This window comes from Sciurus carolinensis, chromosome 2, assembly GCF_902686445.1.
Source record: "Sciurus carolinensis chromosome 2, mSciCar1.2, whole genome shotgun sequence".
Taxonomy (NCBI): domain Eukaryota; kingdom Metazoa; phylum Chordata; class Mammalia; order Rodentia; family Sciuridae; genus Sciurus; species Sciurus carolinensis.
This window is the reverse complement of record NC_062214.1, coordinates 132708635-132735461: the sequence shown is the minus strand read 5'-3', so window position 1 is coordinate 132735461 and position 26827 is coordinate 132708635. Positions and strand designations below refer to the sequence as shown.

At 32.3% G+C, this 26827-nt stretch overlaps 1 protein-coding gene across 3 annotated transcripts in view; it reads right to left on the bottom strand.

Moving 5' to 3' along the window:
- Positions 1-26827, bottom strand: part of Scfd1 (sec1 family domain containing 1) — a 93538-nt gene that overhangs the window by 23857 nt on the left and 42854 nt on the right. For all 3 annotated transcript variants that reach the window (XR_007106980.1, XM_047538801.1, XM_047538804.1), the window contains 5 exons: positions 11387-11483; positions 7855-7925; positions 5741-5820; positions 2499-2561; positions 471-546 (listed from right to left, as the gene is read on the bottom strand). Coding sequence is in view for 2 of the 3 variants with exons in the window: in XM_047538801.1 (XP_047394757.1) it covers positions 471-546; positions 2499-2561; positions 5741-5820; positions 7855-7925; positions 11387-11483 (387 nt within the window). In the remaining variant the exon portion in view is untranslated. The remainder of the gene's footprint in view (positions 1-470; positions 547-2498; positions 2562-5740; positions 5821-7854; positions 7926-11386; positions 11484-26827) is intronic.

The following is a 26827-nucleotide window of genomic DNA, read 5'->3' as shown; positions in this document are numbered from 1 at the left end:
GAACTTACTTTAAACTAGAAACCCACTTTATGATAAACTAAAATAAAGTATTATGTGGCAGTTCATTTTTCCAATTAATGTACTTTCATAAACCTGATGATAAAGAAAAATTTCAAATATCAGTAAAAGTTCAAATAAGTTAATCTTTTTAAAAATACTTTTTACTTGTAAATGGACTTTTAAAAATTATTTTATTTATTAATTTGTATGTGTGTTGAGAATTGAACCCAGTGCCTCACACATGCTGGGCAAGTGCTCTACCACTGAGCTACAACCCCAGCCCAAATGAATCAATCTTAAAAAAAAAGAAGTGTAAGATTTCAGAATTCGAATACCAATTAAGGACTTCTTGTCTTTATTTTACTCCTCAAATTTATTACTTGAATAAAGTTAGAATTTGTTCTGAGTAGTCAACCTGTCAACATTTATGTTGAAAAGTTATAAGTATGTTTTCTAACAGGTGCACTTACTTGCTGTTTCAAGACCAAGTTCTTCACTCCTTCCATCACAAACTGTGATCCTGTATTCATGACTCGTGATAAGAGACTAGGTAGGGGCAAAAAAGAAGGACCCAGAATAAGTACAAATGTGCTTCTCCAATTTCTTTACAGATATAATATCTGCTTGCTTACACACTGCATGCTGATGCTCACTGTATGTACTACCTTTGTTTTCGGTAAATACACGGACTTTGAGAATTTCTGCTTTCATGGGTATCACTGCTGCAATTTTACTTAGCCAGAAAATGATGAGATTAGCCAATAATTATTTAAAAATAAAGATTTGTCCTCAAAATAAACATTAATCTTAGGTACAGTTTTAGGCAAGTTATAATTTGAGGAGATTAAAGACAGTAACCCAGACAATTTGCTTTAGGAGCTCAACCACATGTGCTGAAAATACATACACTTATAAGTACTATGAAAAGGTCAAATGTTACTGTGTTCTTTAGATCACAGCAGCAGGATCCAATCCTGAACAGTATACTATATCCTCTCTATATACATAAAATCTATTAATGTAAAAATGTGGAGCATAACACACTTAGTGAAATTCTGTCTCAACTCTTAAGAATGTTTATTGTCTGAACTTTTTTTTTTTTTTTTTTGGTACCAGGCATGGAACCCAGGGGTACTTAAACACTAAGCCAAATCTCCAGGCTTTTTTTTTTTTTTTTTTGGTGGTGCTGGGGATTGAACCCAGGGCCTTGTGCCTGCAAGGCAAGCACTCTACAACTGAGCTATATCCTCAGTCCCAAATCTCCAGCTTTTAAACATTTTCTTTTAAATTTTGAAACAGTCTCACTAAGTTGCTGATGCTGGCTTTGGACTTGCGATCCTCCTGCCTTGGCCTCCCAAGTCTTTGGGATTACAGGTGTGCACTACTGCTCCTGGATTTAGTCCGAACTTTGAACAACAAAAAGAACCCCAATAAATGACTTGCCACACTGGGTTTAAATTTATGGATTAACCTCTCACATGGATCAAAGGAGCTTTGTGGCACAGAAGAGTAATTTTGATACATTGTGATACTGGAGGCCTAGGGAGAGCCAGCAAATTGCTTTTCTCATAACACATTTTTGTTAAAATCCCCAACTAAAAATACATAAGAAATCTGATAGGCTTTATTTAAATGTTCCTAAAATTTTAAGATATGAAACTGGAAAATCTATTTTATTAAATACATAGAAATTATTTTCCAAACTTATTTTCCTTTTCCCTGTCTTATCCTTACTCCCTTCTGAAAAGAATAAACAGATAGGAAATAATTCATTAACAGAAATAAGAGAAAGTAATCTTTGTTGGACTACATACAGGCAACTCTGGAAGAGCATACTAAATAGCACAGCACTCTCTGAAGCTGGATTCATTTCACCCAGGACTTACAAGGACCTGCCTTAGGCAAAGTACTATTGCTTTTGGAAAATGTTGCATTAAAACTAGTGTAGAGCTAGGATGAACCAATTTTCCTTTGAATTTCATACTTTTATTATAGCTCTAAATAATAAGGAATTTGAAACTTGTACGGTATTGAATAGTAAGAATTACCTTTGTTCAGCATTTTTGAAAATTACAAAACTTTATAGGAGTCCTAGGAGTAAGAAGTCATCCACAGCCCTGGGTACTTCCTAGCTATCATTTAGCACTATGCCTGGATCTATCTTACATCTAGATCTGAGTGATTTGCTTCACGTCTATGGTAATTATCAACATAGATATAAAAATAGTTTTAACCTGCCATATTTTCTGAAAATGAAAAAGGTAATGTTTTAAGAACAAAGAAGCATATGAAGTCAATAGTGCATGTTATGTAAAAGATACCACATTACATTTAAAAAAGAATTTAAACCATCTAAGGAAGTCAAAGGCATGGTGATATTTATCTTGTATAATAACAAAAACATTCTTCAAAGTGTCAGGTATTGTGTTTTTCAGGTATGAAAGCCTAATTAAAGTTTGGAGGACAAGGATTCAATCAGCATTATTAAAAATACTTACCCCATTGGTTTAGTGGTAGTGTTGCCATAGCTGGCAGGAGCTGAGGCCATCTTGGCAAAAGCCCTAAGATATTAAAAAAATTATATTCAGAAGTGACTCTTAGAGTTCCTATTAAGTATTATGGTATTAAAATATCAATTGACTAATTTGATTTCTATTATGCATTTTCTGAAAAGAGAAATATTTTTTAAATCAATATAACTATATTCAATTAGTACAGAAACATATTTTTTTAAAAATGCATTTTAATCTTCACAATTTTTCTTTCTTTATTTCCCCCCATCTGATCAAGGATAAGAACTGAGGCAGAGACCTGCTGACTTAAGAGAACAATCATGTGTTGATTAAGTTTAGTCTCTTTATTATATCCATAATCTATATTCTCTTGTTTCCAGATATAGGCCTTTGCTCATGCTGACCTTTGGGTAGTATGAACTCACTACCTTCTATAGTGGAAAATGCCTATTTCCTTTTAAGATTCAGTTCAAAACTACTTTACATTTATCCAATGACTTTCCCCTTTAGCCATACTCTATACCATATGATTTTATATTTAATTGCATAAAGTAATTTACTTTTAACTGTTTTGAAGTGTCTAGAGTCTCTTTAAACTATAACATTATTAAGGGCTGGGGTAAAAGACAGCACTTAGATGTGCTTTAAAGCATTTTTTCCTCTGAGACTATTTCTTATTCTGTAAAGAATCTGGAAAATTAAGAATGCTTCAAGAATAATTCCACAATTTTGAGGTAACTAAATATTAGGATGTTGGTGTACATTCTTCTAATCTTTGGACATATGCATATATAATGCATATGATTTAAAAATCAAAATTAGTATCAAGTGGCTCAGTGATTAAGCATCCTTTGGTTCAATCCCCAGTATAAAAAAAAAGAAAAATTAGTCAAAAAGAATAGGAATCACTAAGATGTGGTAGTTAAAATGCAAACAATATTCAATCTCAATCTTGACAAAATCTGCCAATAGTTACCAATAAAAGAAATCCCAAACAACACAAAAATCTGTTTTGTTCAGAAAGGAGGATATCAATCAACTGTTTTCAGCCGTGAATTGGAATTTCTGCCTTAACAAAAATCTATACATTTTTTTTTACTAGAAACTATATCTACATGATTAAGAGGGGTTAAAATATTAATATTACATTTGTATGGCTTTTATGCAAACATCAAATATTATCACTGGAGACTATCTTAAGAACAATGACAAACAAAACTTTATAATAATGATTTCCCAGCTTCAAAAAATATATGTAATATGTGTACAAAATGGAAGAATAATACAGTAACATTTACCTGTAGTCTGGATAGTGAGATTACAAGTAAGTTTTTACTTTTTCTTTATATATTACTTTCTGAATTTTCTCCAATAAACTGGTATGGCTCTTACAATGGAAAAGAAAATAAATCTTACAAATTAGAGATTATATATTTTATGACCATGTAAAATAATGTCCAAGATTGCTTTTCCTGATAACTCTAAACACTGATTAAGGAATTCCATGTAAATCATAATATAAAAAGAACAATGACTACCACACTGCCAAATATGTCTATATATTATAAAAGTTGGAAAAGATAGTTTTTCTTCTTAAACAAATGTTTATTGTATATTACACAAGAACATAGTCAAGTGAAATTTGAAAACACGAAAGCATAGATAATACTCACAAACTCACTACTCAGAGATAACCATTGTTAATTTGGCACATTTCTCTTGCTGTGCACATTTTTTTTGAACACAAATTGAGATCAGAAAATACAGTTTAATCTTCTTGTTTAAAAAACTGATTTAAAAATTATTTCAAAGGTAATTTTTATTGTAGAAAATTTGAAAAATAAAGAAAAGTGGTCCTACCACTTGGAGTTACCTGCTATTAACATTCAGATATATGTCATTTCAGTTATGCAATTAAAAGTATATATGTGTATATTAATATACACAGATAAATGGATACATAGGAACTGTACTGTAAAAAAATGTCATCTAAGTTTATGTTCAAATGTGATATACCCAGAGGTTTTCCCTGGTCTCCCAAACATATTTAGCTGTCACCTCCAATAAGTTAAGATCTTATTCAATAATTTCACTTCTTTGTATTCATTTAACATGGCATAACATCATTCTGTTCATTTATTTGTTGATTAACTGTTTCCTCAACACAAATGTAAATTCAGTGCCAGTAGGGCCTTATCAGGCTTTACTATTAGAAAATACAGTCATCCCTCAGCATTCACAGGGAACTAGTTCCCAGATCCTCAAAGATATGAAAATCTGCAAATGCCAAGTCCCTTAAATAAAATGCATAGTATTTTTGCATATAACCTATATAATCCTCATATACTTTAAATCATCTATAGATTACTTAATAAAACAAAAATTCTATATAAGTAATTGTTATACTGTATTGTTTTGAGAATAATGGTAGGGAAAAAAGTAAATGTGTATTTAGAAAAAATTTTTTGAATATTTTCAAACTGTGAATATGGAAACCATGAATATGGAGGACCAACAGTATTTATCAAACAAATCAATAAAGAATATTACACAATTTTTTTCTCCTTACAAAAATGCATGAACATTCCCAACCGTAAGTTGTCTTCAACATGACTTTTAGTGATTCAACTGTATTCTACCTTATGAAAATGCTACAATTTACTTACCGATCTTATCACTAAACATTTAAGTTAGTTTTCAAAATTTCATCATTTTAATCACTTCTAAGATTTTACAAGTCCAAATTACTTCTTTGGGAAAAATCATTAAGAGTAGAATGTGTAAGGTCCAAGCTGTTTTTCAAAAATATTTTATATCATCCAGAAAAATAGTGACAATTTATATTCCTATTAACATAGTACAAATGTACCAATTAATCAACCTTGGCACAATATTTTCTAAATTTTTATGTTATGTTAATCTGTATTTCTCTAGTTACTTGTGAAATTAAAATTACATTTTAATGCTTTTAAGACACTTCAATCTTCGACGTTTTCACCTTATTAGTGGAGAAAAGAAAACTTGTCTAAAAAAGAAAGTCATCACTGTTTTACGTAATTTTAAGATGTGCATGGAGAGGCCCAGATAAGAAAATATTTGTGTCACTGGCTATAAAAATCCACTATGGCACAGTTTAATTTCCTTAGTGGCATTCCCATTTTCTTAGGAACAAAACCTCAACAGTGCCTTTAACCTAAATGACAGGAATTAAAGAAAATAAAACTTACTTCCACTGTTTGATATATTGTAAAGGATTAAGGTTGCATCCTGCATCTGTTAAAGCTTTTTTATACTGCTCCAAATCAGCCTGAAATAAGAAAAGAACTGTATGACAAAAAATTATACTTTCATGAATGTCATTGTCATTTGATTAATCAGCAAGTTAGACCAAAAGCATGAGCTTAAATTCTAGATACCTAAGTAGAATGGAGTTGCATTTTACTGAATACCCAAGTGAGGATCTGAGACAAAAATCACATAAAATGAAAATTACTTTTAACAGGTTCCCAAATCACCAATAAAGTATAATATTTTGTCATCCCTTAATAAGTTCAATAGTATTTTTCTCTACTGTTAAAATAGTCTGGTTTTCTTTGGGACAAGCATTGAATGATTTGGCTTGACCAAGAATATTTCAAAACCAGAAGTAACAGTGGAACAATATGGACCGAGAAAAACCACTGATTCAGGTTTCCCATCTTATATACACTCTAGGGGTCCAGATTCATTAAATGAAAAACAGTGTACTACACTCTTCAACCCCCATTGGGGTTTGAAGGTCCTACACCTCTTAAATAACTATTTTTTCTCTCTTCCTTACACTTTTTATTTCCTAATGAGTAAGTCCAGTTGAATTTGTGTAAGTTAAAGAACTCCACTATAAAAACGTGACAAAGGAGAAGCTTTAAAGTTTACCATCAACCAAGAATTTTCACAACTTTGCATTAAAGGGCTGTTAATCTGATACCAGTAGCCATAATTTGCATTAAGCCTCTTTTTTTTTTTTTCTAACTGCAGTGCTAGGGATTGAACCCAGGGCTTGCAAGGTGAGTACTCTACCAACTGAGCTATATCCCCAGCCCCCTGCTTAAAGCCTCTTAATCATCACTGAAACTTACAAAAGATGTAATTCTTAAACAAAAATAAATGAAATTAATGTCAAATTAAAATACTGTTTTAAAATCATACACATATGATTTAAAAAATATTTTTTGGGGTTGGGGATATAGATCAGTTGGTAGAGTGCTTGCCTCACAAGCACAGGGCCCTGGGTTCGATCCCCAGCACCGCAAAAAAAAAAAAAAAAAAAAAAAAAAAAATTTTTTTGGACTGGTAATTGAACTCAGGGCATTCTACCACTTTCAGTCTTTTTTACTTTTTGAGATAGGGTCTCACTAGGTTGCTGAGGCTGGTCTTGAACTTGTGATACTCCTGCATCAACTTCCCCTTTTGCTAGGATTACAAGCATACACCACAGCACCCAGTGAAAAATCATGTAATCCTAAGAAAGTACAATAAAGTCTATTCAAATCTGTTAAGATAATGGGAAACTCCCATTGATGAGAGAGAGATTTCTACAAAGAAAACCATACTTACTAGTAGAATTAAAGTAGAAGTCAAGAGATAGACATATTCTTATAGTACAGTAGATGGCCTAAAGCAAATACTGGGTTTAGTTTGCTGTTTTAACATGCCCAAAAGTTTTGATCAACAGAAGCCTGACAATTTAGCCGATATTAAAAAAGTAATTTCTACCAGCAGAGGAAAGGAGCTTACAACAGCCATGTTATTCCAGATGTTACCTTAGAAGTTCATCTAGTAAAAGTAGTTGCTCATACAGTAAAACTACTTGGTTAACATGAGGAAGAGTAAGTGATCTCTAACTCAGTAAGAAGCCTGACACCAAAAAAATATAATCACTTTCCTACATAATAGAGGATAGGATACAGGATATTTTCTGTATTGAATACTAGTTTCAAAACAATCTTAAAACGATAATACTATCTTTTCAAAAAGCCTATCAATACTGGTCAACCTATTTTAGCATAGTTATTTTCCAGAAATAATAATTTTGGCACACTGACTGAATTCAGTTCATATTTTAACAACTTAATAGTGTTCAGACATTTCCTAAGTGGACAGTTTCCCCTGGTGACAATAAATACTGCCATACACTCTGTAGTAAATAGAATCAGTCTTAACAAACTGTTTTTCTTTTAAAGGAAGGAATGAAGTAGTTATCTAGCCATAGTGATTTTTATTTCTATTTTTTGAAATTCTAACTGCTGTAACTGCAAATAAGCATTCCCCTTTCCTTCCAATAACTCTTCAGAGAACATACCTCAGAAGGGACTTGCTGTGTGCTTATGTAATAGATAAGAAATAGTCTCATTTTGTCTTCTGGAGTTCCTGCTACAAAAAGAAAAACATTTTAAAAAAAAACAAAACCCACTTTCATAATTGTGGTTCTTATCATCAACATTTACAAGTACATTAAAATTCAAGGCATATATAAATGTGACAAAACAAAATATGGTTCTTGATTCAACTGAGTTAAGGTAATAATTACCATAATTATAACCATATAAAATACATATATAGAAAAAGATTAAATGTGGGATTACAGGGCTGATTATGGAAACAAATCCATTCTAGTTTATAAACTATCCATAGTGTTGAGATTTACCTTTTAGATTAAAAAACTCAAAAACAAAAGGAAGGATATAGGCAGGGTAACCATACAATTATATGGAATGGAATACTTGTAAGATGGCAAAGAGAGGTTGGTAACAATTATTTAATTGTTTAATAATAAATAAAATAAAGGTATAAAATACAATAACATTTAAAGATTCTAGGGCATTTATTAACACAAACAATTATAAAATATGATTCCCCTTAAAGAATAACTGTTCCTTCTTTTTTATTTTTATTTTTAGTTGTACATGGGTATAATACCTTTATTTATTTATTTTTATGTGGTGCTGAGGATCGAACCCAGTGCTTTGCATGTGCTAGCCAAGTGCTCTACCACTAAGCCACAACCCCAGCCCGAGGACTATTCCTTCCTTAAAGCAAAATAAGTAACCTGTTGGAAAATGCTATCGATTGAACCTAGTGGCTCACACATGCTAGGAAAGTACTCTACCACTGAGCTACAACTGCAGCTCCCCCAAGAGTGTCTTTGCCAAGGTTTAGAGTCATCTTTTGGTAAGGATTGAAGAGCATATCCTGATGCATAAATAGGTGAACCAAACTGAAATTATAACTTTTTGTAACTGATATTCTATAGCATGTAGCTACAGCCTGGAACCTATTGTCATACGTAAATCTCTCCTGTGACTACTCTCTATTGTAAAGTGAGAGTTCCCTCACTGAGGAATCAGATACATTTTGAGAAAAGTTTTAAGTATAGCTTGGAAAGCTTTTTAAAAATCCCTGAATAATTTAAGTTGTTGAGCTACTGTTCATCAGTCTCAAAATCAAAGACATTTCCAATATAATTGTGATATAACAGAAAATTAACACTGATACATTATTATGCAGATATAGTAATATGTTATATGATATACATATTGTTGTTTAATCCTCAGATCCCATTTCAAGTTCAACCAACTGTCTATAATATGTTTTACAGTAAACTTTGGGATAATGTGTTACAAAGAACTGTCATGCCTCTTTAGTGTTCTGTATGACATTGTTTCTCCAGCTTTCCTTAACTTGCATGGCCTTGATATTTTTTAAGATTACAGGCTAGATTTTTTTTTTGTTAGCATATTGTGCAATTTATATTTCATCATGATTAGATTCAGATTATATATTTTTAGAAATATCACAAAAGAATGCTGTAGTCTTTGCAATTAATCATATAAGGTGGTACAGTATTTCAGAACATCTCATTACTGATGATTTTACTGTAATTACCCAATAGGGTAATTGTCAGGCTTCTCTATTGTAAAGTTACTACATGTCCCTTTGTAATTAGTAAATACTTTTTAGGGTAGTACTTTGAAACTGAAAATATCCTGTAAAATTTGAACTTAACCACTTTTTTTGTCTATATGGACTTGCAGCTTTGTTTTATTAAACGGGTTACAATCTGTTCTCATTATTTTTTCTGACATTCAACTATCATGCTTTGGAGACTTGTCAAACTGACTTCTGAGTCTCTTTGACATGTTACATTACATTTTGAGTTCTTTTCTTGCTTTCTGTCACAACAAAATATCTAGTACATACTCATCTAGTACTTTCTTTTCCTACCCCAGCCCTGGAATCAGTTACTTCTCCAAGGAGTCCTGGTGGAAAATGGCATTTATGAGCCAAAATCTTTAGGAGTGGAATAGTGCTGCTCCCAAGCCTTCTCAGCCAGGGAATACATATAAGTGTACACATATGTGTATGTATGCACACATTCCATACATCTATATTCATTTCTAGATCTGACAAATATTTAGTGAGAACACTAAATTCACAACATCTTGACTACTAATTCATTCTAGTTTTTACCTTTCTGTACTTTAAACTCTCTGCTGACAGGAAATCTAGCTCCCTTTATACTAATTCTTTGCTTGTTTAACTATTCCCCTGTTTGTAATAAATATCCCATATCTGCTGCTATCCCTTTGCTTGCATGGATGCTTTTCTTATTTCACTGGGACTCTGATTCCCTATGATGGAACCACCCATACACCTGCTCATACTTCTCAACCTATGTGGGCCCAGACTGAGTGGTTCCTGTGTGGGGTCACTTGCCTTAATCAGTTAGGGCTCTTATACCTCTTATAGGACTTATTCCTATATGTGGACACTGCACAACCCCCCATGCCCCTCTCACTGACATTTCATGCTAAGTTGTCAACTCCCCTCTACCCATGTGTAGTTTCTCCTGTCGTCCTGCTTAGGTTCCAACATCTTGTTCTGGGCTGAAGTGGCACCAGACTGCCACTGTGCATGAATGCCGACTTTGTTCTGCCCTACTTAATGTCTTTAGGAAAAAACTGTTTGAGAAACAAAGAAGAAAGGCCTTTTTATCAACACATTTATTGTTTTAACTGTATTCAAAACTTTTTACAAATAACAAGGAATACCTTGGAAGTGATGAATGTTTTGCTCATTGTAAAGTGCACATATATAACAAAATGTTATGGACTTAGCATAAATCTAGCTTTTAAAAGTATGAGCAATACTTATGGTTCCTCAGAAGTTTTAATGAATGGAATCTTTAATTACAAATTAGTTAGGACTTTTTCTTTCCAGTTTGAAAAAAGTCTAAAGCTTATACCAGAATTTGAACTAAAAAATTATCATGATTCAGCTTGAATACTCTATATATGCAAAATGGGTCATGGGTTTTATATTCGCTTTGGGAAATAGTAAAATTTAGATTCAAAACCATTCTGAAATGATAATAAAGTCTCTTAAGTTTTGAAATATTTTAGGTTAACTCTCTATATACATTCCACAGTCATTATAATTAAAAGTCATAATTAGGTTACATTTTCAAATTACAAATAGTTGTATTTTGTTTTAATAAAATCTAACATATAAAATACTTAGAGAAATACAAATATAAAGGGATTGACCGCAAGGTGACCTCAAAGTGAATTTCTGAAACATTAAAACAGAATTAGAAATAAACAAAAAAGTGCTTTAAATAATATCAACAAAAGTTCAATGAAATAAAATAAAAATCAGTTTTCCACTTTAGGAACTGCTATGTTGAAAGTTTTTCAACAGAAAACAGTTCGTTGAGCTTCCTCGTATTAGTACTGACTGATAGAAAAGTGGTAATTCCACTTAAATTTTGCTCAAATTGAAAATGGTAGATTCATAAGACGTGAAACTATTTACTTTAAACTTAAGGTACTTACCATCAGGGTCTGAAATTATATCTAGAAGAGATTTATCCAAAGTAGTTTTGCTCATTATTTTTTCTTCGTATTCAAAATATACATCCAGCTTTCTTGCCTATTTCAAAGCAAATATTAGATGAGATTATATTAAGTAATAAAAATGTCATAAGTTCCTATTTTCTATAATCAATTAAAAAAATAAATGTTCATTTCCTGGTAGAATTTAAATTTTCTTGCTTTTAATCATACATTTAATGAAAATAAAAAAACCCAACCCATAGATTAACTATTTTGTTTACCATATTTGAATGTATCAGAATTAACTGTACATATCTTACATATATTAGTAAAAATAAAAAAAACACACTAACTGTATTAATTAGTAACTAGAACACAAATCACATTATACTCCATGCAAATTAACATGTGGTCATGCTATTTACATTTTTTAATGTGCAAATCCACATTTTTCTATCTTAACTGAACAAAAAGTTACCCTAATTAACCTATTTTCAATGTTTTTTAAAAAATAAAACTGTTTTTCCTCATTAATTCTACTTGATATGTTGAAGTTTTAGATAACAAAAAAGTAGTAAAATGTTTTCAACTGACATTGATCCAAATGAAGTTAGTGGGATTCTCCAGAGTAAATAAAAGTAATTAATATCAAATATATATTAAATTATGCTTCTGATAACAAAACAGAAAAGAATGCATTTCTTCGTAATATGAAGGTGTTAAAAATTAAAGGAGTAAAAACCATTCAAGAAATAAATTTGGATACTCAGCAATACCAACAAAGAGCCAATACATAATTATAGAATATAAATATATTATGCTAAAATTAAAGAATGAAAAAAATAAACATTTGTGGAAGAGGAAGTGATATATTTTGAACTGAAAGTGACTTGGGAAAAAAGATAACTCATTTCAGTTAAACAGATCATATCAATGTACAACAGAGTAGAGAGATTTGAATAGTAGACTAAGGAGTGGATTTCACATATGGGAAACAGGAAATCAGTCAGTGTTTTCAATTCCACTCCCCTGCAGTAGCATATGAAGCCAGATTTTTAAAGAATGAAATATTCAGATAGTTTAAAAATAAAAACATAGAAAAGTAAACAACACAGAAAGGTCAAAGAAGTCCCAGTTCTTTCCAATCTTCTTCTACCCCATTTCCACCTGCTTCTATAAGTATTTATTTTGATTATTTCTTCTACAGTTTTGCATTGCATTGATACAAAGACATAGAACATACATTCTAATATCCTTCCCCCTTTTGACACAAGAAGTTAATATACTATACTCTTCTGCCCCTTCTTTGAAGAATACAGACATCAGTAAGAATTTCCTTACCAGTGAGTCCGTAATAAGGGTATAAAAGAAAAAGTTTTTTCCTTATTATAAAATGTCTGCCTCTTCATATTCCCTGATGATACAGAAACTATTTTAGCTACTATACAGTGATACTTTGAAACTACAATAGATAAGAGGTAAAATCCTAGGGAATGACAAAGTCCTAGAAATAATATTAAAAATAGACCAAAGAAATATAAAGGAGATACGATAGAAAAGACCATGGTAGTGGCTGAGGGAATGGAAAGGAAAACATAGATATTTAATAATTAACACAAGAAAGGATACGAGAAACACAGTAGTGAAAGAAGTAAAAGAAAACTCCAGGGAACTAAGATGACAGTCGGAACTATGCCAATGTGAATATTAGATTAGGAAAAGCTATTACTTGAAAAGTAAAGCCAGGAATGAATGGAAAGGGGAAGGCAATAAAATATGGCTGTTCACAATCTGACTGAGTCAACTTTTTGGATTTTAGCATTACTTAATAGATTCGGTTTCCTGAGTACATCATATAGCTCACCAAATTTTCTTTAAGTATTATATATACTTTTAACCTTCCAGGGCTAGGCTCAAGTTATTTCTTGTAGTTTTTAAAAGATATATCACTTCTCTATTATTTGTCCAGTAAAGTCTACTCATTCCACCTTCTTCGCAGCTTCTCTGCTCTCTCCCTCAAACTCTTTCTTAGCTCGAACCCATTACTCCTGTATCTGTGTACCAAAAGCACTTTGTATAGCTCTCCATAATAACAGGGATCACATCTAATTACTCTCCTTTGCTTTTTATGTCCTCTTCCTAAAATTGTAAACCCCCAGAGTGTGTCTATTTAATTGTTTAACCCAAGGAGTTTAACACAACACCTGGCTCATAATAAGCACTTGAATTTATTAAATTTCAAAACTAAGAGCAGGACATACACAAGCAAGCAGTCATTTTTAAAAGTCATGAAAATAGACTTAAGTAATATGTAAGTAATCTAATATTTAGTGTTTTAATATATACAATTAAGCATGTTAAAATGCCACAACGGAATCTAATGTCTATAACTATATGGATCAGTGAAAAAACAATGTTTCACTAACTTATGTGGGTATACACATATTTGGTTCATTTTCCCCTTCTTGACTATTACATCTCAAATTCTAAGGAGCAATGTAAACAAGAGTCCCAAAACAACTTAGTTTGACTAGTAATGGACAGGGTTTAAAAAAATTAAAAAAAATTTTTTTGGTGATAAAAATGTTCTACCATCAGGTTGTGATTATAATTTCACCAATCTGTGAGTATACTAAAACCCATTTAATGATATACTTTAAATAGGTGAATTGTATGGCATGTGCACTATATCTTAAAGCTGTTAAAAGTTACTTAGTATTTCTGTACACTGATTATGAGGGAGTATCATCTAAGATGGAAAGGAGTAAAGTATATATTTCATAACCTGCATAAGAGAACTAATATCTGTTTGGCCCTTTATTTACAGCTATGGCTTTCAACATTTTTAAACAGAGAACCTCAGGATCTTCTTCCTCAAGTCAAATTTTCTCTAGAACCCTAAATAAAACAGATATAAGTGACCCATGAAATGTCTCTACAGAGTCCTAGGGTATCAGAGAACAGTGTTTAAAAATTACTACCTTACATTATCTTGTTTAATTCTCCAAATAACACTATGAGCTAGGAATTGTTAGTCTCATTTTAAAGATGAAGCAGACACAAACAATAAGTTTATTCAAGGTTACCAGAGTAGAAGTAGTAGAGAGCTGAGTTTCAAATCCAGGTCATACTTCAATGTGTACCACAGATAAAGAGTAGGGAAATTTATATTTTCCTCAAGAACAATTTATTGCTTCTTTTGCTTTATGAAAAAAAGTATATTTGTCAATTAGTACATGTTTGGCTTTTTGGTAACACATATAATTTTTGTATATATTTGGCAAAAGGTCATTCTGGCCAGTGATCTAATATCTATAGATCTTTTCTCAAATTCTTCAAATGAGGGAAAATACTAAGGAAAGCAACTTGGTAATTTCAAAGATTGGTTATTCTTATTCAACATGGGCTCAATAGAGAATATAATCTGCATAGTAAAAGTAACACAGAAACAGGCAACTTAAAGATTATCAAACAAAATAACAATGTCAAGATAAATTTTTGGTAGTTTACAATAAATATCAAGAATAAACAGGTAAAAGGAGACTTACAGAAAATTCAAAACACTATGCATGGAATACAGATTATATATAGTGAATATATAGTGAATGTAAGTTCTTAGAAACATGAATTTCATAAGAATTGCTTTAGAAGGGCTTTCTAAGCAAGGATATGATAAAAATAAATTTAGTGTCTCTCTCCAGTTAACAATAAAGCTTTTTAGTATTCTGTCTCAAAATTTATATCCAATTAATATTACACATACATTGTGAAAATTTGACTAGCTATAGCCCCCTGGATTGGAAAGAACAAAAACAAAGAAAAAAAATCTAAAGAAAGTACTTTCCAAAACTAGTTTATCTCTTTCTTTACCACAATGGACAATTCCTTTTCATAATAGACAATTCTTAAGATTCATCTGAGAAGTATAGGTAGTATACACCCTTTTGCCTTTTGACAACCCATTAACTAGGAACATGTACCAGATGCCCACACAGGACCCAAAAGGAATTCTTTTACTTCTTAATAATTGTTGGGAGATTTTGTCTCTTTGGCATTCTTCTTGCTATTCTAGCAGATAACCACCATTACAGAATTCTCTTTTCAATGCTACCTACAATCCTCATTTCTCACATCTGTCTAATCACTGATTGATAGCAAAGTCTAGAGTGATAAATCTTGGCCTTCACCTTGTCTCCAGGCCCCAATTCCATCCCCTGGTACCATTCAGCAGTGAAAGAAAAGGTAAGAAGGAAATAGAGTTCTACCTTCCTTCTTCCATTAAGAATCTCAATATTCCTCTCTCCCTATTTCTCATAGGAGAGAGAGGGACTATAAACCCTTCTATGTTACAACGCAATATTTACCCACATCGTAAAAAAAAAAAAAACAGGCTGTGGGAAAGAGACTTATCTACCACATAATATTTTAAAGAAAATGATATAATAAACAGAATTAGACTTTAAAATATAATTTATACCTAAGTTGAAGACTGTTTATACATAAGCCTTTTTTGTTTTTTCTTCTTCACATGTTTAAGTTGTACCATCTTTTAGGGCTGTACTTGTCATCTACATGGGTAGCAGTGGTAATGCATTATTCTAATAGTCTGTGGTTGGTGTATACCCCTGGAATAGAAACCTATTCATTATTGTAGGCATAGTGCCCTATAAGATGACTGGAATTCTCCAAACTTATTTTTTTCTAATATAACAAAATATCAGGTTAACTTATTTTCAGTTATTGAGGTGGGTATTTTGCTGAATTTCACACTGGTATGTTTGCCACTGCATACATGGGTTTGCCAATATAAATTATTTCACAATAACTGGATGATCCAACTAAATTATATTTAGAAGTGTTTTCTAATTACTTTGGAACACTTGCCCCTATGTCGGAGTGATTTAGAAATATTGAATAAATTTAATCTGTTCATCTCTACCTCAATTCTGTACAGAGGAGGAAAATGTAATGTATTATTAAGGTGAGGAATCTGGTTAGGATCTTCAATTTCTACAAAAGAATGTCTACCTTACTAGTTGGCTATCTCATTTTTAAATCTATGCATTTTTCTCAATCAAGATACTGAATTTCTAGCGTTCAAGGCCCAAATAAGAATACAGAATCTCAACTTTGCTGTTTTCAAATTCTATCAAGTCCAATTGAAAAATTAATATTATAAATTATTTAAGGAATTGGTAATTATCTATTCTAGATACTAAAAATTCAATTCTAAGTTTAAGATGAACCATTAGAAGGCTACGAACTTAGATCTTACTACCTTGGTCACTCATAGAACTATTCTCACTGAATTGTACTTCAATATTATACCCCTGGCTTTCATTAAAGGTGCCATATAAAATAGCAATATGAGGGCGGGGGAGATAGCTCAGTTGGTAGAGTGCTTGCCTTGCAAGCACAAGGCCCTGGGTTCAATGCCCAGCACCGCAAAAAAACCAAAACCAAAACCAAAAAAAAACCAGCAATATGAAATCCATGAATGTAACTAATATTAAATACTATATCCTTACATCACAGTTTACTTCAGATAATGCCTATAAAATGCAATATTTTTTGTAATGTGACACTAAGTAATGCTTTCCTTAAAAGTAACAAAATGAACTTTCTGCTAGAAGTTTTTAAAAACTTAATTATCTCTCTCTTGTTCCCTTTTAAAATCTTGGTGGCCAGAAAATTCAAAGCCATATTTTTGAATTAACATAATAAAAGTATAGAAACTATTCTGAGTTTTAATCTCATTTTTTATGTGCTATTTGTGGAAGTGGCCCTAAATCAGATTTAGAATAAAGAAACTAATCTATAAATTTATCCTATATGTTGATGTCTGCTCAAAATATTTAAATTCAAACTAATGTAAATAACAAAAATGAAAAACATGCATAAGATGATCTTTATATTACAAGTATTTAAAATACAAGTAAAAGTGACCTTATCATTAGATAATGAAAATTACTTTATCAATAATATTTCTGTACAGAATAGATTTATGTGGCACTTGTAAATTACTGGCTTACTGTATTATGGTCCTGTAATATTTCTGTACAGACATTTATGTAGGACTATAAGTCTTATTATGACTCTCAGCATTTATTTTTAATTTATTCAACCATTGTGCTGAATTCTTTTTTTAAAAAAATTTTAAAATTTTTATTGTAAACAATAGGGATACATGTCGTTTCTCTGGTTGTACATGAAGTAAAGGCATACCATTTGTGTAATCATACATTTACATAGGGTAATGGTGTTTGATTCATTCTGTTATTTTTTCCCTTCCCCCCACCCCTCCCACCACTCTTTTCCCTCTATACAGTCCCTCCTTCCTCCATTCTTGCCCCCCTCCCACCCCCCATTATGTGTCATCATCTGCTTATCAGCGAGATCATTCGTCCTTTGGTTTTTGAGATTGGCTTATCTCACTTAGCATGATAAGTCTCCCATTTCATCCATTTGCCTGCAAATGCCATAATTTTATCATTCTTTATGGCTGAGTAATATTCCATTGTATATATATATACACCACAGTTTCTTTATCCATTCATCAACTGAAAGGCATCTAGGTTGGTTCCACAATCTGGCTATTGTGAATTGAGCACCTATGAACATTGATGTGGTTGCATCACTGCACTATGCTGATTTTAAGTCCTTTGGGTATAGGCCAAGGAGTGGGATAGCTGGGTCAAATGGTGGTTCCATTCCAAGTTTTCTAAGGAATCTCCACACTGCTTTCCAGAATGGTTACACTAATTTGCAGCCCCACCAGCAATGTATGAGTGTACCTTTTTCCCCACATCCTCTCCAACACCTACTGTTGCTTGTATTCTTGTTAATCACCATTCTAATTGGGGTGAGATGGAATCTTAGGGTAGTTTTGATTTGCATTTCTCTTATTACTAGAGATGTTGAACATTTTTTTATATATCTGTTGATTGCTTGTAGATCTTCTTCTGAGAAGTGTCTGTTCATTTCCTTAGCCCATTTGTTGATTGGATTATTTGTATTCTTGGTGAAGAGTTTTTTGAGTTCTTTATATATTCTGGAAATTAGTGCTCTATCTGAAGTATGAGTGGCAAAGATTTTCTCCCACTCTGCAGGCTCTCTCTTCGCATTGATGATAGTTTCCTTTGCTGAGAGAAAGTTATTTAATTTGAATCTACCCTAGTTGTTGATTCTTGCTTTTATGTCTTGTGCTATGGGAGTCCTGTTAAGGAAGTTGATCCTAAGCTGACATGTTGAAGATTTGGACTTACTTTTTCTTCCATAAGATGTAGGTCTCTGGTCTGATTCCAAGGTCCCTGATACATTTTAAGTTGATTTTTGTGCAGGGTGAGAGATAGGGGTTTAGTTTCATTCTGCTGTATATGGATTTCCAGTTTTCTCAGCACAATTTGTTGAAGAGGCTATCTTTTCTCCATTGCATATTTTTGACCCCTTTGTCTAGTATGAGAAAATTGTATTTATTTGAGTTTGTGTCCATGTCCTCTATTCTGTACCATTGATCTACCTGTCTATTTTGGTACCAATACCATGCCGTTTTTGTTACTATTGCTTTGTAGTAGAGTTGAAGGTCTGGTATTGAGATACCCCCTGCTTCACTCTTCCTGTTAAGGACTGCTTTAGCTATTCTGGGTTTCTTATTCTTCCAGATAAATTTCATGATTGCTTGCTCTATTTCTGTAAGGTATGTCATTGGGATTTTAATTGGAATTGCACTGAATCTGTATAGCACTTTTGGTAGTATGGCCATTTTGACAATATTAATTCTTCCTATCCAAGAACATGGGAGATCTTTCTATCTTCTAAGGTTTTCTTTATAATTTCTTTCTTTAGTGTTCTGTAGTTCTCATTGTAGAGGTATTTCACCTCTTTTGTTAGATTGATTCCCAAGTTTTTTTTTTTTTTTTTTTTTTTTTGAGGCTATTGTGAATGGGGTAGTTTTCCTAACTTCTCTTTCTGAAGATTCATCACTTATGTATAAAAATGCATTAGATTTATGAGCATTGATCTTATAACCTGCTACTTTACTGAATTCACTTATGAGTTCTAAAAGCTTTCTGGTGGAATTTCCTGGTTCCTCTAAATACATAATTATGTCATCAACAAATAGGGATAGTTTTTCTTCTTTTCCTATTTGTATCCCTTTAATTTCTTAACATTTCTATGAAAGAAGAGCAAATTAAATTGGATAACAAAGTAATATTTTAAACAACTCTGTGTACAAACTTGGTAACCAAATGTAATGAACTAATTCCTTAAAAGATACAAGCTATCAAAACTCACTTAAGGAAAACAGATAAACTGAATGAATCTGTATCTATTTTATAAATGTGGCTAATAATTAATTACTTCCAAAACAGAAAGCATCAGATCCTGATAGGTGTACTAGGGAATTCTATCAAACATTTAAAGAACAAATTATACCAATTTTCCCAAATGTCTTCTAGAAAACAAAATACCAGTGGTGACAAACTATGTTTCTCTCCTATAAAGATCTTATCCCTAATATCATATTGAAGTTCTAGCTAATGCAATAAACAAGCAAAGGAAATAAAAGGCAGAGCAACTGGGTAGGAAGAAATGTAACCTTTTGTTACAGATGACATGAATGTCTTTAGTGAAAATTCCAAAGAATTAACAACAACAAACTCCTGGAACTAATAAGCAATTAAGCCAAGGTTGCAGAATACAAGGTTAACATTGACCAATGAATACATGTATTGAAACATGATGCACACCTTTAATATATAATTATTTTTGAATTATAATTCAATAAAGCTGAAATTATGAAAATTAATAAGACAACTACTAAACTTTCATTTTAAATTTTAGCATTCTTGGACATAGAAACCACCAGAGTGACTGAACCCATTAAATGAGTGATCAAACACATTAAGTAATTAGATATTTTAATAAAACAAATGAGGTTTCTCACTTCTATCATTATTTTTTTTTGCTATATTTGTGTTATGTGTGTGTATGTCATTTGTAATGACTACAACTAGTATATGAAAAATGTATTTGATGGATGTAAGTATATTTGAAAGAGGTAAATATTTTTGATATACGGCAAAAATTTTTTTTTTTGGTTGTGCTGGGCACTGAATCTATCAATAGCCTCATACATGCTAGGCAAGTCCTCTTATTACTGCGCTACATCCTCAGTCCTCATTGTTTACAATTGAATTATTTTTAATCTCATGGTTACTCCAAAGGGATTACAAAAGAGCAAACAATTCTCATTAGATTTGTGCTGAATCTATTTTAAGGAACTACAGCATGGAATTTAAAAGCTCAAATTCAACCTCTAGCAGATGGTCTTAAGCCAAGTATTCAGAATCTCTGAGATTCATTTCCTTTGTAGAATGGGGTAATACACACATACAAATACATAACAAGACACACAATGTTAAATTACTTGGTGTACAAATGTATACACACACACACACACACACACACACACACACACACAAGGGCATACACAAAGTCTGTTCTCCTTTAAAAGAAGAAAAAAGTTCCTATTTTTCAGCTAACAATTGTTTCTTTTTCTCTGAAGAACCCTCATTAATTTGTTTGCTTTCTTACTGAGTTTTGACATATTTATTCCTTTAATTTAATCTTTATAAACCAATTACTGGATCTTGCTACACAACAATGCTTCATTTCTACAAAAGCAGGTGGCAAAGAAGTGAAAAAGCAAAAGGTTAGAGGAAGTTAGTGTCATGCTTTTTTTTGAGATGTGGAAGTAGACTCCAGAAATTCATAGTGAGTGAGAAATTCATAAAAGTTCAATATCTCTAGCAATTAGAGAAATACAAATCAAAACTACACTCTGACTCCATCTCACTCCAGTCAGAATGGCAATTACAAAGAATACAAACAACAATAAATGTTGGCGAGGATGTGGGGGAAAAAGGTACACTCATACATTGCTGATGGGGAATTCCTCAGAAAACTTGGAATGGAAACACCATTTGACCCAGTTATCCCACTCCTAGGTTTATACCCAAAGGACTTAAAAGCAGCATACTACAGAGATACAGCCACATCAATGTTCACAGCAGCTCAATTCACAATAGCTAAATTAAGGAACCAACCTAGGTGCCCTTCAATTGATGAATGGATAAAGAAAATGTAGTATGTACACACAATGGAATACTCAGTCTTAAAGAAGAATGAAATGATGTATTTGCTGGTAAATGGTTGGAACTGGAGAATATCATACTAAGTGAAATAAGCCAATCCCAAAGAACCTTTGCTGAATATTTTCTCTGATATGTGGATGCTAATTCACAGTGCGGGGGGCGATGGCTAAGGAAGAACAGAGGTACTTTGGATTAGACAGAGGGGAGTGAAGGGAAGAAGGGGGTATGGGTAGGATTGATAGTAGAATGAATTAGACATTATTGTCCCATGTGGATATATGATTGCATGACCTATGTAACTCTACATCATGTACAACCAGAAGAATGAGAATTTATGCTTCATTTATATATGTGTCAAAATACATTCTGTCATGCACAACTAATTAGAATAAAAAAAGTTATTTAAAAATTTATAGTAAGAAGCTGAAGTACATTCTACAAACTTAAGAGATATCTTTTATATACTTGGAGTAATGAAAACTTCAGGTTCTGACAGTGACTGATCTTATTTGGGATAAGAGGCAAAGACACTGATAGTTTGTCTACTGGGGACTCCCTGATACAGAATATAGTTTACCTCTGTCTTGAAGACACCAAGGTCATATAATTATTCACTTGTTATGTATAACAGACAAGAAATCATTTGAAAACAGATTAGTATAAAATCAAGCCAGAGAAGTGTTCTGATTTCTAGTTAAAAGATCTCTAATGTGATCAGGAGTAGTAGTTATCAATTAGACAGTTAATGTAAAGACTAATAAAAAAATGTGTTGTTTATGGATATTTTAAACATTGTCTTTAAGACCTAAATTATAAAACTTTGTCAACCACCAATGTAGGTCCAAGACCTTTTGAGTACAGAGTTTCGTTGGTTGAAATTTTTGAAATTTCTTTCATAAAGCACACCTATCAGGAATTACCTATGATTTCCAAGTTTAGTTTCCTTGAGTTAGAACAACAATAACAACAAATTACAGACACTGCAAAGCAATATGAGACTGAATAGTATTTTTTAAGATTTTATAGGTGACATTTTTACCCATAATTATTTCAAACAATATTTCAAATCACTACCTTCACATTCTAAAATGTGCAACTTGACACAATCTTCTTTTCACACACTTAACAACTGACATAAATAGACTGAAATTAAATACAAGTAGCTACTTGGTGAGCAAAAAGTTCAGCCCATAAGAACAAAGAAGCAAGTATATTAGTTATGAGTTGTCAGGAAATCAATGTGACTGGTCATCAGCTACCACATTTTATAGAGGGGAAAAAAGGGCACCAGTTAATCTGGAGTGTACATTAAGTATAAATCAGTTAAGTATTTCTATTTTATTTTGAAAGGTTAATTTCCCTTAAGAAGAATAAAGCAGTTAAATCAAAGAAAAATTAGTCCTCATAAGTAGGAACCCTAGCCTTGTTCAGAGTACAGACCTCATCACCTCCTCAGATCATGTCCTTAGATTTATATCAGTCCCTCTCTTTCTCTAGTAAAACAAGCACACAGACAAGGAAGATCTGGTAATAACCAACTCCTGCTCCACGTAGCTTTTTAACAACTTATTCTCTGCCAACTACGTTAAGAAGAAACACAGATGTCAGAGCTTTTCCTCTTAGGTGGGGCATTCAGTCATCACTATGTCTTACAAGAAGGTTTCTTTTCCTTTTCTTAGGTATTTGATGTGAAAGAGTATTTGATTGAGTTTGACTACTGATTTAGTAGGTGGGCTAAATCTCTAAATTACGTAAGTAATCCCAGAAGTCACTTTCCAACAACCAGAACTTGGGAAAGTCACATATGCATTAGAAAGAAAAGAATTACTAAAGCAAAGGTTTTTTAAAAACAAACATTCAAAACAAATGAGTACTCAACAATTTCCTCCTTTAGACCAATGTTAACTACCAAAGTCATTAAAATTCTCAGAATATCAATAATGTTAACTGAGAATATTTGCCAAATTCATAACAAAGTGGAGTGCTTTTTTTTTGGTAGGGGATTAAACCCAGGGGTGCTTAATCACTGAGCCACATTCCCAGTCCTTTTTATTAATAATTTTATGTATTTTTTTCATGATTAAAGTGCTGGCTTATTTTGAGCAAACACAGGGATAGGTACAATACAGTTTTAAGACTGTATTTTAGTGCTTATATTTTAAGCAACTGTCTCACCTCAAAAACATTGAGGGTGAGAGGTACACAATTGTTATGTTTCCACAGGTACCTGTGATTCAGTGTCCCAAAGCCAGGTTAATGTTAAACATGTCTTGAAAAGGGATACATTCTAAATACTGTTCTCTTTATAAAAGCAGTTTATTACCATAGGATTTGAATCTGCTATGAGATCCTACAGAGAATTCAGAAATCCCTATTCATATGGAGTTTTGACACACAAAATGTCATTTTTCGAACACAGGGATCTTCATCCTTCAAGTACTTGCGGGGGGGCTCACAGAGATATTCTGTAATCTTGTCCACTGGGTGCACCCCATGGTCCTACCTGGTAAGGCCTGAATCAAAAGGATTGGGATCTTCACAGTCCTTCACAAAGCAGTTGACAGCCATGATGGCCATGTCTGGCTGACTCTTGACATAGTTCATCAAGTATAGATAAGTTTCTCCCTACTTATTAGTTGTAAAGTATTTGGAGTTAGTCAGGATTTTGGATCTTTTTTTTTTTTTTTTTTTTACATTATGATTTATTTACTTATTTTTATTGTAAACAAATGGGATACATGTTGTTTCTCTGTTTGTACATGGAGTCAAGGCATACCATTTGTGTAATCATAAATTTACATAGGGTAATGTTGTTTGATTCATTCTGTTAGTTTTTTTCCCCTTCCCCCCATCCCTCCCACTCCTCTTTTCCCTCTATACAGTCCTTCCTTCCTCCATTCTTACCACCCTCCTTATCCCTTACCCTAAACCTAACCCTAACCCTATTGCTAACCCCTCCCACCCCAAGGATTTTGGATCTTTAATGTGCTCGGGAGGCAAGGGCAGGGGTGGAGGTGTCCCTTTTATTTTTTGAGAGAGGTCTTGCTAAGCTGCTGAGGCTGGTCTCAAACTTGTGATCCTCCTGCCTCAGTCTCTTGAGTCACTGGGATTACAGGTGTGTGCCACTGCGCCTGACTGGAGTGATCTTAACTTTCCAAAACACTGAAAGAATTAAACTTCTCAAGAAGTTTAATTTCTAAGAAGTTTAATTTCTTAAACTGATCAAAGAAAATGTAAGAAGCAGAAATACTCTAGATATCGCCAAAGGAAAATACATAAAACTGCAATAAAGACAAATATTAAGAGAAATGCTCTGAGAACTTTGCATAAAAAGACATAATACTTTTGATAATAAAAACATTTCTGTTTAGGTGAATACTGTTTACAAAAAGTGAGGTTCCAATGGTCAAGAAATTCTGGTGAAAGAGCAAGGCATGATGGAGGAGTTATTCTTGATTAAGCCAGTGACAGGTGGCTATAGATTTGTACCACAGTAATGGTACAAATAAACATGCCACTTAAAAATAAATAAAAATTAGTAATTTAATAGTTATGGAAAACTACAAGAAGAAATTTTATAATTAGCAATAGTGAGAAATGAAAATGAAGTTGTGCTTGTTTTGACAAGGACAAGGAACTTAAAATGGTCAACATTAAATGAGGAAACATCACAGAAGAAAATACCCCAATTTCCTATAATAATATAATTTGTTATATCACGGCAATTCCTATGTATATGATTTACTAAATACAGTCATAATTTACATATAAATATTTAAAATTAATAGCTCTTTATGATGTAAAATATCTTTTTTGATATTAATTAGATTTCCTAGAATAATACAAGTCGGAATATTGTATGCTATACATGATATTATTTTTCCTCTACAAAGCAAATGTCCTTTATGGCAGTTTCTATAAATCAGATCCCATAAGGAAAAGAGTATCTTTATTGAGTTATAGCAAAATAATTGAAAAATGCCTTAACTTTGATACAAAATGACTCAGTATCTTGAGTGGACAAATATGTTTCTAGCATAAGAGATTCTGCCAGAGAATTAGCAGTCCTAGAAGAAACATTTTTTCATAAGACCAAGAGCTCTTCATGCAGAATTGTTCACATCAGGCATGGTGGCATATTATACTATATTGGACAGGTGGCCTTTATTAACACAAACTGTGAAAAACTCACCTAAGATCATTAATGTAAAATGGTAAATAATCACAAAGAATTTCCTGAGTAAAGTGTACTTTATGGAATACTTTTCTCGCCTATACAGTTATAATACATGTCTTCAGCGTCCATATTTATTTCCAGAACTTACCACTCCTTAGTCCATTCTCCATTTAAACATAAATCAGATCCTGTCATTAATTTCCAATGACTTCCCACCATAATTACTAAATTTTTTTTTGTTTTTCTCCATTTCCTATTACTCCCTCCTCAATAAAGAACATTATTCTTTTTCTAAATTCTCAAACATCAAATTTGTCTTAAAGCTTTTGCATTTATTATTTCCTCTGTCTCTGAGATCTTCACTAACTGGCTCCATTTCATGATTCAGGACTCAACTCAAATATCACTGCATCAAAGGTGATTTCCCTAATTACTTAACTCCAGAATAGGCAGGTCTCTCACAGTCATTTTCTACTGCCTCATAACACTCTCTTTTTGTTATTCCTACGCACCTAAATGCCTGAATTTATCCTGCTTGCTACTTTGTTTATTCTGCTTATTGTCACTAAAAAATAAGTTACAAGAGAAGAGAATCTGTTTTGTTTTCTACTATTTGTCTTTAGGGCCAAAGTTAACACACATGGTCACAGATTTGACTGAATAAGTACATTACTTTAACCAAAATTTTCTTAAACCATAAACTCTAACCCTGCCTTATTTAAAAGAGTATGTTGATATATATTTGTGGAAGAATAAAATTTGTAAAGTTTTATGAATATGATTAAACTGTATTTTTCATAGGTATAGTAATTAGTTACTTTGGGCCCTGGTTAGTTTTGTATCAGAAGCTAAGCCTGGCATGTTCCCAATTTCATAGCTGGGAGAACTGAGGTCAGAAAGAAAATATAAGAATTAATACACTTTTAATAATGGAAAAACAAAACAAAAGACCCATTAAGTCAAAGAAAATCTGTAGGACAGATTAAGTCTCAAAGCACTATTAACAATTGTCACAACTTCCTAGAATTTGTAAATTGTCTATTTGCATTCAGTACTAAGCACAGTGCCTGGCACAGAGGAAAAACTCAAAAATATTTGTTGAATTAT